Genomic DNA, 14,412 nt, shown 5'->3' on the forward strand with positions numbered 1-14,412 from the left:
CATTTTTAAAACGTATTTGTGTACTCAAGGATTTCATTTGACCACCAACTTAGTTTTGAAGTTATAAAATTGATTATATAAAATCGAGCCAAAAATGGTTGTCAGGAATTGTTCTCCGCTTAAACAATTGCGATATTTTCAAAGCTATTTTGCACAGCTAATGAAATCTTTATGGTTGCATATAGATCGTCTTAGAGAAGTTTTTCGATTGATAACTGTAGTAACACAACATTATGATATAAATATACCCCAATGTCATAAATAATTTACGAGTATACGGATTGTTTAATGGATTGGCATTAATATGACAATGTACTCATAATATGTGAATAGTTCCCTAGACAAATGAAACATGCGATACTCTATTTGTTGATTTGTAGAGATGTGGTATCTAAATTTTACCCTTGATTGGAATTTTACGCTTTTATTTTAAGCAAATTTGACTCGAACAGAGATTCTTGCCGTGCTTTGTTGTCTATGGATATTACTTGTCTAGAGTGTTTGTAAAACATAACTTCCTCCAATATGTACTCCTTTATGTCTTCCCTTTTTTATTTCAAGTTCATGGGCACTGATTCTAAATTTGGTTAATTCGTGTAATGTTTTACAATTATTTAACAATAAATATTTTTCAAGGCCAATAGTTATCAAAGGTACCAGGATTGTAATTATTTTATATTATTATTATTTTTAAAGTCTATAGGTTCTTAATTTATTTCCATGCGCCATGCCAGGTTTGTCATTATTTAATTGGTTAAGTAGAATTTCATCATATTTAATTCGGTTTTTATAATGATAATTGACTTTATATGAGATTTGTGATTTGTCACATATTCTGGGTTTTAATTAAGATATTTAAATAATGAATAAATGCTTCCCAACCATTTGTCTTTACATCTTTACATCTTACAAGAACTATAATTTTTTGACTCTTTAAATGCTTCTTTAATGAGGGATTTGAAGAGTAAAAAAATTATAGTTCTTTCTGTATGTGTTGGATTGTCGTTTGTGTTTTGTTGCACGTCAGAATTTCTGTTGTTTTGTTGTTTTACTTTTAAAGTTGATGTTTTCGCTCTGTTTTAGTTTGTAACCCGGATTGTTTTCTCTCAATCAATTTGACTTTTGAACACTAGCATCTTACTGTTGCCTTTATTTGACATAGAATGTATCTCGTTTACCTGAAAAGGCAACTTTCTAGACTCCTACTTTTAAGAAAGTATGTATATGTATCGAATTGTGGGTAAAAAAAAAGGTGCTTAAAATAAAGAATAGAATAAAAAGAAAGAGAAGTGAATAATGGTAAAAAAAATAATGAAGAGAGAAATATGGTCTAGAGTTTCCAGAATATTGAAATAAAGATATCTCACCCAAACTCATATATAACTCATATATAATCATGGACATGTGTGCTCACATAAAATAAATAACTAAAACAAAGAAAAGTATATAAAACAATTTTAAATCTCGTTAAAGTATTTCTTATAGTAAAAGTTCGAGGCATAAAATTAAGATATAAATTAATAAGTTCAACATAATACTATAAAACAAACATGATTCACAATAATCCATGAGAATAAAGCACCAATGAAAGCAGACTACCATATAACATATCTAACAAACAGTATACCTTAACCACATGTTAGTTGATAAATGTTAGCTCAAAAGTCAAGCCTGTTACAAACTACTAGACAGAAATGAAAAAAAATGTTAGTAATGGCTAAGATTGGCAAAATCCTATTGCATTTATTATAACATTCTTAAGCTTATTCCAGCGCAATTATGTATGCACATTCTGTATAAATAACTGTTTCAAAATGTTGAAGAAAAAAACCTTAAAAGAGACCTGAAAGGCAATTTTTTGGGTGATTTAACGTTTTTCAGTATTAGAAAAATAGAAAATGTACTTTATAACTCTACCAAGTGTAATTTTAAACTTAAGAAATAAACTATGCAAATGATTTAATTTTATATGATTAACTTCTCAATCTAAAAACATAGTAAAAATAAAAACAAATATAGAGTCAAATCTGTTGCAACCAAAATAATGTCAATTCAAACTTCTTTTATCAAATTTTAAATACAAAACTGATGGACTATTGTGGGTTCGTGTTAACTTAACCAAACTTTCAAAGCAGATTAAATAATGCTTTAGTAGTATAAGCTTTAGGTAGAAACTGAACCTATTTCGATTGCAACAAATTCGACAAACATAACAAAATAACCCAAGTATTTCAAAAACAAAACAATATACTTAAAAGTCAGTAAAATAATCCTCGTTATGCATTAGTAAACAGATCTTTCCAAGTATTGCATTTTTTGTCTATTGTCTATCTTCAGATTAAGAATAATACTACCTACAGATCTAACAATGCTTTAATTTCTTGAACACATTATTAAGAGTTATCATTCATTGAACTCTTTGATTAAATTGCTTAAAATAAAAAAAAAAAACGTTTGCATGTATGAACTAAAGTGATTTTTGTATAAAATAATCATATAAATCGTAGTTAATTAATTTGTTCTTTTCAAAACTATGTGATATACACTATAATCATTTCATTCGTTCATTTAATGGCAAACGTATACATGAAATCGATACAGTGGTTTGAATCAAATGGCACCAGCACTTTTTCTCATCATTATTTCAAAAGTGTTTAAGTATGGATTATTTTTTTCTTGGGGCCCCATTACAACGTGGAATATGTCTTTCGGCAGTGGTTGGGTTAAATGATCGTTTACAACTGGGACATTGCACATAGTCCGGGTTCTCGGTGACCGGAGGCGGGGGTAGACTTGACATATCTTGTCCAGTTTTCTCCATCTCTGAAACCTTCTTGGCATATCTTAGATTCTCGATGAAGCTTTCGTGTTGTTTTCTCCAGTCTTTCTTCTTTTTCTGAAATTAAACATAAATAAAATAAAAATATCAAATCAGTTTAATATATGAAATATTATAGCCAAAATTTCCATCCTTCGTTCCTCTCGATCCACTCTTGAAACCTTTGTTGTTTATCTGTCGCCTACTTGAATGTGAATGTTCTTTCCAGTTTCTTATCATCTATTATATCTATACCTTCCCAGTACGGGAACTTATTGCACGAGGAGTAGCAAAGGCATTATCTCTTAATAAGGCCAGGTTCATTACGGCTACGTCTGAACAGCTAAAGTTAAAACACTGTCAAAGAATCAATGAAAATTTGCATGTGATTGATTCAGTTCCAACATTGTTGGCCTAAATTCAAATCAAACTTAGTTATCAAGTTGCAAAAAAAATAAATTTAAGAACGTTTCATAAATATATTTTTCATTTTGCAAGTTATGCGAAAACGGTGCCAATATCTTATTATTAATACTTGAAAAATTGGGCTAATCGGGTCTTCGAGAATATCTTAATTCCATTTTAATTAAACTTTTGTGTCAAGCAAGGAAATTCCCCTTATGTATTTGTAATTAAAAATACTTAGTTATGTGACTCAACCAAAAGCAGACCCTGATGTATTATAATTATAGTCGTTTAATGTTCTTTGTCGCTTTCTTGGCACAACAAAAACCACGTACGCAGATAACTCAGTGTTATTATAAAATAGTATACACCTGTAAGTCTTTGTTTATATTGACACGTAACATAAATATTGACAAAAATTTAACAATTTGGTAAGCATTAAAAACGTGTTATTGCTCGATTAGTGGCTTTTAACACCCTAGAAAATATACCATGCAAAGTTAGATGGACGGCCACGAATATACCCTGCTTTATCATATGTACTTGACCGACACAGGGAAATGAATTTGTAACAAACTAGCAGTGACACGTTAACAGTCCACTGAAGATACATCATTCTATTCAGACATTATTCTGATCCCGAGCACACCAGTCTTTGCCAATACCACGTGCTTGAAGTAAGTACCAATTTTTAAATAAATTGGTGTGACACAGACGGGATTCGAAGAACAATTGTTCCATTAAAAAATATGCACAAAACGCAAATTCGATACGTTTCGCTGTTATTTGCAACTTGGTCGATACCACTACTGAATTACTCTTGGTCCCCGAGATAAACGTCAAACAAAGAGCACAGACACGTATTTATTTGCAATCGGTTGTTCCTACAACTTTTGAATTATGATCATTTCCAGTAACGATCATTAACACAGAAAAGCGCATCGAGCATCGAAAGATCAGATGGCACAACATTGATTAAAATTACTCTATTTGTTTGTTATTCATGCTATTGGCATAGACCAGTTGATTAAAATATATAAAAAAAAATAGCTATTAGTTATAACACATATTTTTGTTCCTTTCCCATGTTATAATTGATTTGAAAATGCTCACTAAGGATAACTGAATATGTATTTAAGTGGCAATGTGGTTTTTTAAAGAAATTGTCCCAGCTTCTACTGCCCTGACGTAAAAACTGGCTAGTCAGTGTTTTAAATGTTTACCAATATAATGCAGCATGTGTTTCGAAAAAAACATGTCTATTTAAAAAAGGAACCTATACCCATGTATGGGGATTGCATTACAAAACATATGTATATGTATAAGGGCTTATTTCTCAAAACATATACATGTATGTAACAAACATGCCAATTTTTATTAAAAGGGTTACTGTTACATTGTTGTACATTACATAAAGCAACAAATACGTCTGCAGTTGCCACAAAATAAGCATCAAACACGCAACCTACCCTGCTACTATACTGAAAATTCAAGTAAAAGAAAAATATGTATATACAAAATGTCTTGCATATAACTATGGGGAAATCTTGTGTTTATATAAAGGAGACATGGCTCTAGATAATCACCGCAAATGAATTGTATACTTTTTTAATTGTTTGAAGCAATACTGATTTTTTTTAGCCTATTTTAAAAGTTACCTGGGTACATTTTCCTATACTCCCTCTTTAGATGGAAAATATATGCTTAAAAAAATTGTTGCAGTTTATATGATGCAGGGGAAATTTAAGCCAATGAAGTTAAAATTTACACCTTTCAGATATTACAATGAATGTTGGCATATACTTACAGGTGGTGTCTTTGACCTCATTTTAGGATTCTTGACATATTTTTCCATATCTGTTCCAGCTGTTCGTAATTTTGTTGGATCAAGAATCTTTCTTTTCTTAGTTAAATTGTCACAAGAGTTCATATGTCTTTGAACTCTGTCAGCAGCAAACTTTCTTCCACATTTGGAACATGGAACAAGTTTGACTCTAGAACTTTCATATGCACCGTCAACATTAGCAGCATCAGCATACATACTGATGTCAACTTTAAAGTCTTTAGGAGGAGTTGATTCTCGTTCATAGTGAGGCTGAGTACTTTTGGGATTTCCTGAAGGCCGTTTCACTTTGACTGGCTTTGGATGTTTTGGGGGAGTAGGTGCAACCCTATGTCTACTGTCAGATCGAACAAAGTCGTCGTCCATATTGTCTCTGTAGGTATCACGATAACTAACATCACTTTTATGTGTTCGGTTTGTTCTGTTAGTCATCATTCTTGATTCTGCTTCAAGTCTTCTTTGTGCTTCCTCCTCGCGTCTTTTTCGCGCTTGTGTTGTTATTTCATCTTCTTCTTGTCTTCTTTGTTCTTCGTCTTCCTTTCTCTTACGTTCTGCATCTTCCTTTGCTTTCTTTCTTCTTTCCTCTTCTTTGCGTTTTCGTTTTTCCATTTCTTTTTTCTCCTAAATAACAAGTTTAAAAAGAGATTAACTAGTGCAAAATAAATTAGTGGTAAGTTTTTATTTTTTTCTCTTGATTTATAAAATGCCTTTTGTTGTCATGAATGCATGGAATATAGCTAATTTAACATCTTCTAATATTCTAAAACCAAAAATATGAACAAATTAAGCAAACTTTAGCAATGGCAATGCTACAGTAATCTGTTTCCTACTTCCAATCAAGAGTTAACAAAATTACATACTAGTACTAGTAGGCGATTATAATTATTCATTTTGTATTTGAAAACGTCTATGAAATTTGAAAGTATAAGGTTAAACACTATGAACTAAACTTGTTGAACCTCTATGCAGTGTCTTCAATTTTAGATCAAGTCTTGCTATGAAGCCACGATTTCTACTCACCATTTCTTCTTCTTGCTCTCTTTCTCTTCTCATTCTCTCTAATTCGTCTTTCTGTCTCTGAATCTTTTCCATCAGTTCTTGTTGCTTGGACAAAATTTCATCATCATCGCCTTCATGAATGTTTTCTTCATCGCTATCGTTTTGCATACGACTGTGCTTTTTCAGTCTTTCGTTTCTCGATTCATCTTGTTCTACTTGCCATTTCTGGAAGTCAGTCATTTTAGATCTTTGTGTTGAAGGTGACATATTTGATCTGTTTGTTTTTATCTTCTGTTTCTGTAACTTTTTCAGTTGTGACAAGTTGGGCGGTGGTGTATCGTCACTAGGTGACTGAGTAACTGGACCGTACAATTCGACCCCAGAGTTAATCCCGTAGGGAGCTGGTGCACTTTTTGGGACAGATTCGTCATTGGCTTTAGGTTTTTTGTCCTCTTTAGTCCAAGGTCTTCCATGAATTTGAGGTTTCCTTGTAATCGGCGGTGACGCATTGTTTCTGTCGATTGGTGCCAGAGGATTAGCTTTATCACGGCCCATGGCATTACGATAGCCGTATCCACCTCGTTTTACTTCATTAGGTACTTTTCTTTTTTCGAAGAAATCTGTTTCCCCGTATTTCTGTTCACTTCGTTTTTGTTTGAAATGTTGATTAATAGTTGGAATTTGAGTTGCAATGCCGTTTCCTCTTTCAATTTCGTGGCGTTCACGGAAGAAATCTCTGACCACTCCTTTCGAATTTACTCTTTCTAAAGTTCTTTTTTGATTATCCTCGTACAATCTGACCATTTTCTCTTCTTTCTCTCGCATAATTCTATCGTGATAATCCGTCTTAAGTTGCATAAGTTTTGACGGCCTTTTGGCACTGTTATTCACATTTTCCATCTCAATGCCTGGCAATGGTTGTCGGGCATGGGCAAATCTTGGTATTTTTGACGGACCTCTGTAAGCAGGAGGGCGTTCTACGACTGATCTACTCATCTGTGCTTTGTTGTTTAATAAAGTTTCTGCAAAATAAAATTGGTTTAAATCAAAATTGTAACTTTTAGTCGACCGATAATCCATCATTTTGCTCTTATTGAAATATCCTAAGTGCAACTATTCCAACAAAACTCTTAATTAATACAGAAGCAATCACTGAAACTCTAGCTAAGAAAAAGGATAGGTTTAATGAACTTTGTACTAAGTTCCAATTTTTATGACATTAAATTTACGAAATATTTACATGTTACCATAGTGACGTAGTGTGAATAATGCATGCTCAATACCATTAACCATGTTTAACTATTTTCCTCCAAGGATCGACATAAAAATTATTTCCGTTCAGATATTGATTTTCGTACAAAGTAATAAATGTAAGTAATTGTAGGTATCGGATAAGGAATTTTTGTTAAAGATCTAATAAAAACTGGCACCATTCCACATGCATTATTCATACAATCTTCTGATTAAATTCACACGAAAGGTTCCATGTTTAGGTCGAGATGCCACTTTAACGGTCGTTCATAATGAATTTAATTAAAATTGTTACCAGGTTTTTTTTACACGTGTTACGTTGCGTACCTGTAAAATGTTTGAAACGACGATTTACCTCTAGAGCTATTGGTGTGGTCCATGCTAAAAATGAATACCAAAACAAAGCAACCATTCCATATTTAAATAAAATGGATGTTCTTATGAAGAGCTACAGATGTAGAGTTATTATTGATTTATATTCATACCTAATCTAAAAGTAGCGTTAAAAGTTTTTTTCTTCATTAGAGCAGTGTTGCAATACAATTATGCTTATCATGATGCTGCAGAACTGTCATATATATCATATTGACATAAATGTAACGACAATTCAATCATTAAAATAAAATGTAAGGAGCTTATTTACATTTTATTCTTAATTTATCTTGGGTTTAGTGTAATAAAAATATATTTAGCGGAACTTTGTCGTAATGGAAAACTAAAAATAACTAAAAGAGCAGTTCTTATCAAATCAGATTTAAAGTTAACAGGTCACTGTTTTTCGACTGGAATCTTATAGTATTTAGATTCAGTAAATTTGTGTTGAGCTTGGCTATTAGAAGTTTTGTTCATTGAATGTCTTCGCATTATAGTGCATGGTGTGCTCTAAATGCTTTTAAAAGTACTATTTAACATGAGCGTTACTGGTTAAGTACGGTTAAACCACCATGGTTCCATCCAGGAACCTTGCAACAGCTGTATAATAGCTTGTTTCACTATAACTTATATAATTATACATATCTTTATTTCGAGATTAAAAAAGAAATTCAATTTCCAGAAAAGCTTCAGTTCTATATTACAATCGTAATGCAAGTTCGATTATTTCTTAGAACACCAACAAAAGAAACAAATAACTGCGATAAGTTTGTATATTATATTTAGTCCAACGATACATGTATTTATATACTCAGAAGTTACATAAAGGTAAGAGATTCTTAAATGAGAGATTGGAGGGAATTTAGATGCAACTAGAGCATACTGAACTTTATGTTTTATTAGCCAAATGTTATGTGTAACTTTTGTCATAATGATATTTGTAACTTTATCAAAAAAGCTTTTATCAAAATGGAATATGTTACGTTTATTAAAATGAGATACACGCATGCGTTGATAAAATTGTATGAAGTTATAATGTAATATGTGAAGGTTTTATTAAAATTGTGTTTTCATCTATAACAAATGGAATAAATGCAAAAAATACCGCAGTTATATAAGTATAAATAATAATATGTATATATTACAGCGAGTTTTCAATAATTTCACTTCAAACATCGATTTCTCGAAAACCTTCTTGCTACATTACTTTTCTTTCTTTTTAAATATGTGCTATTGTGACTCGGGATATATATTTGAAGTAGTTGATTGACCTTATGTTACCAAAAATAATAAATTGTAAAACTAAAGGCACAACAGTAATTGTCGAAAATAAGTCATGCAGTGATTTAATTATTTTAATTTTACAGAAAAAAATCTTCAAAATAGCGCTGAAAATTAGTTTCGAAATCTTTATTTAAAGATATACTGTTTTTATATACCAACGTGCTATACATTTACAACCATATATTTTGACTAGTTAAACAAATTTCAAGTAAAAAAAAGTGTTTATTAATAATTTTCACTAATAAAATTGTTTCCTAAATCCCCTAATAGAATGCAAAGTTTGCTTTTTTTTCAAAATCCGAAAGATCGCGGAGCCCATTTGTGTTCGTCTTACCTCAGTTTCGGACACTGTAGATTTGATCAATAAAATTTGTCAATACATGGATTAGTCTAAATCTTATGTGTCACTTATAAAGTGCACTGTTACTTATATATATGAAATCCCGCGATTTATATTATTGGCGATTACATATGTGCATAATCCAGTTGCTATATATACAGTACGGGTAATCGGTAGTAAATAATCTTATATTTAATGTAAACATAAAAAAAATCCAATAAAGAAACGAAAGAAGAATGAAGGGAAGCGTGACCCTTATAAGATATTCTCAAGTTGCCTTTCTTCCAATAATAAAATCCTCAGCATGTTGCCTAAGTAGATATCCTTGTATTGCCTTACTTCAAATTATAAACTTTTCACGTTGCTTTCATTGGGGATTGTCTTGTGTGCCTACCACTAGATATAAAATGCGCATTGCCTTCATTAGAAATTCTCTTGTGGGCCTAACTCTAGTTTAAAAATCAGCATGTTGTCTCCGAGATCATCATATTGTCTATCTAATATAAAATCATGTTGTCTTAATAAGAAAACACCGTGTTGTCTTGCTGTAAAGGATGCAATCCTCTTGAAGCCTTAATTGGGAATCCTCATGTTGGCTTCTACTTCGTAAATCACTTTTAAGTATTTGGCACAACTTTTTGGAATTTTGGATCCTCAATGCTCTTCAACTTTGTACTTGTTTGGCTTTATAAATATTTTGATATGAGCGTCACTGATGAGTCTTATGTAGACGAAACGCGCGTTTGGCGTACTAAATTATAATCCTGGTACCTTTGATAACTAATTAAGCACGCTGCGTTGTGGGCATATATGTTATCCTCATGTTGCCTGAAGAAGATCGCCGTTTTACTACTAATGGTTAAATGTTACTGTTGCCTTAGATAGATAACTTCGTGTTGTCTTTGCTAGATTTACTAGTAAAAAAACATCAGGTTCATGGTTACCTCATTAATGTAAAGCACAAGAGAGCAACCATACGTCGCTTTGAGGTCTTTAGATTGCATGAAAATCGATGATACTTTTCCCAAACTCCTAATAAATATAACTTTGCTTTAATATTGCAGTTTTATTAGGACGTAACTGAACATTGATTGCGTCTTTTAATTACCAACTAAATTGATGGAGCAGTGAGATTTGGGATGAGGGGTCATTATAGATATTTCAGAGGAAAATGTAGTGCAGATCGGAGTTGACCTTTATTTTGTAAATGTGGTGATTCATTGAATATAACAGACCAATTTGTTAAATAAGCGATGAGAAAGTACACATCCATTGTCACACATCTATGAATATACGTGTACTCATCTAAGATTGATACTGCTAGTTTACGAAAAACTGTAGAAAAATATCGGAGGCAATATACTTAAAATTTAGAGCACAACTTTTCTCCGCATAACACACATAATCCTAATTATAACTTCTTAAAATAATTAAAGTTTACTGATTTAAACGTATTGTTTCAATTGTGTTTCATAAAAAAGTAAGGCTAATATAGATGCAAAAGAATTCCTTTTAGGAAGGGATAAATCTTACCTTTGAAAACAGATTTCAAAAGAAGAAATATTATTGAAGTTCTTGGTGACGTGATTTTTAACAGAGGTTAACTTTCTTAAGCTTATGTGATCCGATTGTTACTCTTTAAACTAATTTGATTCTTAATTCGTAGAAAGCGAAAATCCTAAATGAATATATATCTACAGAGGAAGAATATTTCTTTGTCAAGGTTATAGTTACTTGCTGTATTTAAGTCATTGACTATATACCAACAGTATAAAAACGGTACAAAAGTCCCAGGTTTTAATCAGAAATCGAGTGAACATTCTGTTAAAATCTGCTCAGGTGAAAAGATCCCTAATTTTACCAAAATAAAATGCATTGGTACAAACAAATGTCGGTCAGCGGAAATGAAAGCTTTCTAGCCGTACATAAAAACGCGATCAGTTGACAGCTAAATAAGTTCTGTACGAATTTAATCACAATTAAAAGATGATAGTCGATAGTTTGAAACGATTAACAAAAAAGAGATACAGGGAATATTAAAATGAGACTGTACAACCAAACAACACCGTAAAAATTTTAAACAAAGAAGAGACTTCATTAAAACGGTGTCGTAATTTAAGTTACTAGAAAAACGTCAAGTGGAGTCATCCGGGGATGCCGAAGACAATGAAATTATACTTGAAACTCAAGTATGATGTCACAGTAAAATTCCAAGCAAACTTTCAGTGTAAATGTTTACACCACATTTGATTCCTACTTGGAGTGAACATGTTCTTTTCTATCTCAATAACGACGGTTTTCTGATTTTATTATATTTTTGACGATTTTCAACAAACTACAGCAACATGACAAGTTATTGGTACATGTACTTGAACTGTATAAATAAATTCATTCTAAATTAACGTACTACAATAATCATAATACAACTTTGTCTATTCAAACCATTAATAATACTTGTACCAACGAGGATATCTGATAAACCATTTTTCTTCATACTTTGAGTCCAAATAGGTCTTATAAAGTAGTGAATTATCAGTTGATATAGATAGGCTTTACTTGCCTTTTTTTGTATCTGTTGCCTTAAAGTTTAGTACTTTTGTCATCCCTAGTTCTCTGATCTAATTAGTAAACATTCGAATTTTTTTTGGAATAAGTAATAAATAAATTTGAATGAATGAAACAAATCTCTTCTGTCCTCTTGGATTTCAATAAGTCTTGAACAATGTATAATGAAATATAAATATTTTAATAAATGACAAGATCTATGTCAAACAAATATCCATATTTTCAGTTTAAATAGACATACAATGTCAATGTAACAATATGTCAGTTGTTGAATAGCTAACTTTTTATCATTCATATCAATACAATTACCTAGTCCTCATTTCATTTAAAGAAAAAATGAATCAAAATAGTAACTGTAATGTTTTGAAACATGTTTACTCAACAACTTTAAAAATGTTTGGTCATGAGGAATAAAACTTCTTAAGTAATTATGAGTCATAATGTAAAAATCGTTTTCAAAAGCTTAAGAGGTGGATTTTGGTAGTTATATATGAGTCAATATACACTGGTTCTTTAAATACTTATAATAAACAAAATGACTTACTATTAATTAATCCATTTGGATAGTTTAGTCCAAGTGGCATCAACAGTGCCATTTTCAAATCTTATCACACTAAAATTATAATATGTGCATGTTCATCACCAAACTGATTTTTGATGCTTGATTAAGTGTCAATTAACTCGTGATCATACTGAAAAATTAAGCCTTCAAAATATTCCAATCATGTTGAAACATCACAACAAAAATTATGTGTAATTAAATTAGTGATGAAGTGACACAAACAACATTTAAAACACTGCACAATTAATCTATACAAATTGTGTTGTTATAGTAAGACAATAAATTGAATTAAACTTATATTTAATAGATAGAGATCAGAATGTTTACACTATGAAAATTAAATGAGATCCAACATGGTGCAATATTGTTTTAGCAGATAACAAAAATGTTGACAGTTTAATACAACTGTCATGACTGTATTTTTGTGTTATATATTTGTTCATCTAGTACATATGTATGAATATATGAAAACAAAAATAACAACAACATCATGTGCACATTTAAAGTATGTCTACTAGTGAAAATGTAACAACATTGAACTATAAATTGCCAATGATTTTTCATATCATAGTATCTCATTCAGTGGAACAAGAAGTTTTTAATGGCTAAAAAGGCACAATCAAATAAAGCAATTTGTTCTATGTAAAACATAATTAGAAAAGGCAGATATAAAAATCTTTCTGTTGAATGTAAACTGCAATCATTTGACAAAATTTTATAATTTTTTCTGGGGTTTTGGTTAATTTTTGTAATAACATATATAAGATCCTACAGTTGTATAAAAAAAAATTGCCCAGTTGGCAGTGGCATATACATGTATATATGAGTATATGATCTTAAAAAAATGTTGTAATGCTCAGTAGAGTAAAACCCAATATAGTATGGCTATCTCTTATGCTGAGCAGGTTTCTGTCTTGGGTACTATAAGATATATCTTTTCTACATACATTTTATGTTAATTAGGAAAAGTACCCATACTGAATATTTTTTTAAGGGTATTTAAGTCCATCCACAATTTTAATCCTGAGATACCCAGATTAAATATCAAGCTTTTGTTTTCATTGTCTTTTGGTACAAAATGTATGTTGATGATTCCGAATCCACACTACATGTAGCTTCACTATACTAGCATCTGCATCTCCATCATTATGGTGGTTGTAACAAAAGTAATCTGACAAAAATGATTGAACAGCTTACCAGGAATTTATAGTAAATTAATTATAAATTACAAAAGCTTTTGGTACTTTAAATATAACAAAAAATGTTATGTTGGACACTTATAGTAATGGGTAAGATGGATAAGGAACCTATTAAGTATGAATGTTACAATAATGTTTATACCGTACCTAGGACAAATATGACCTGTTTAGCTCCATTTACTTTAGTCAGAGACTTCTGCTGTATTGAACCCAAGGCCAAGGATTAACAATAAATACATATCGGCCTAATTTAGGCCGTGTAATTTATATATAGGAGTATATGATTTAGGCCGTGTAATTTAGGGATAGGTATGGTTAAGAGTTATGTTTAGAGCAAGGAATAGTTTAGCGGAACCCTGCATGGTCCAGGTCCCTTAGTGTTAATGAAAGCCGGCAGTTTAATCAGAATACTACTACTATATAGTGACTAGTGAGTAGTGTAAAAATAGAATAACATGATAAAATGAAAAAGATGTTCTGAACTTCATTATAGAACAAAGGAAACATAATTCATACAGTTGGTAAATTAAATTAGCAATTGATTAGTCATAAATTTGAGGTGCCATAATACTCACCTGCGTTTTTTTATGTGACACCACAGAAATCTATGATCTGCAAGAATGATCGAGATCATATGGTGGTCGCCATATTGTTTACAAGTCCTAGGCAACTACAATGTCAAAGGTCAAATGTATTTATTTTTTTTCTTTAAAAGCATTAAATTATAAGACATGTTAAAAAATACTTTTTGTAAATAAAAGAAGACCAAGATAA

General features: G+C 31.1%; 1 protein-coding gene across 3 annotated transcripts; it reads right to left on the minus strand.

Moving 5' to 3' along the window:
• Positions 1–1,443: 1,443 nt before the first annotated feature.
• Positions 1,444–14,309, minus strand: LOC139516721 (zinc finger C2HC domain-containing protein 1C-like). Of its 3 annotated transcripts, none has more exons than XM_071306987.1 (4): positions 14,214–14,309; positions 6,087–7,087; positions 5,031–5,687; positions 1,444–2,896 (listed from the first exon to the last, which is right to left on the minus strand). In XM_071306987.1, exons 2-4 carry the CDS (start codon positions 7,059–7,061, stop codon positions 2,666–2,668), a joined length of 1,863 nt encoding a protein of 620 aa, XP_071163088.1. In that variant the 5' UTR covers positions 7,062–7,087; positions 14,214–14,309; the 3' UTR covers positions 1,444–2,665. The 3 variants fall into 3 exon arrangements, with proteins under 3 accessions (XP_071163088.1, XP_071163086.1, XP_071163087.1); XM_071306985.1 differs by lacking the exon at positions 14,214–14,309 and adding an exon at positions 12,422–12,488; XM_071306986.1 differs by lacking the exon at positions 14,214–14,309 and adding an exon at positions 7,672–7,711.
• Between the last annotated feature and the right edge of the window lie 103 nt (positions 14,310–14,412).

This window comes from Mytilus edulis, chromosome 3 (assembly GCF_963676685.1).
Source record: "Mytilus edulis chromosome 3, xbMytEdul2.2, whole genome shotgun sequence".
Lineage (NCBI taxonomy): Eukaryota > Metazoa > Mollusca > Bivalvia > Mytilida > Mytilidae > Mytilus > Mytilus edulis.

What these genes read in the sequence shown, in the direction of transcription:
- LOC139516721 (XM_071306985.1), bottom strand. Translation starts at nt 12,473, where the DNA reads ATGGCACTGTTGATGCCACTTGGACTAAACTATCCAAATGGATTAATT. An exon ending in TCCAAATGGATTAATTAATA is followed by an intron (nt 7,088 to 12,421) that starts GTAAGTCATTTT and finishes TTTATTTTGCAG; the next exon opens with AAACTTTATTAAACAACAAA. An exon ending in GAGAGCAAGAAGAAGAAATG is followed by an intron (nt 5,688 to 6,086) that starts GTGAGTAGAAAT and finishes CTTGTTATTTAG; the next exon opens with GAGAAAAAAGAAATGGAAAA.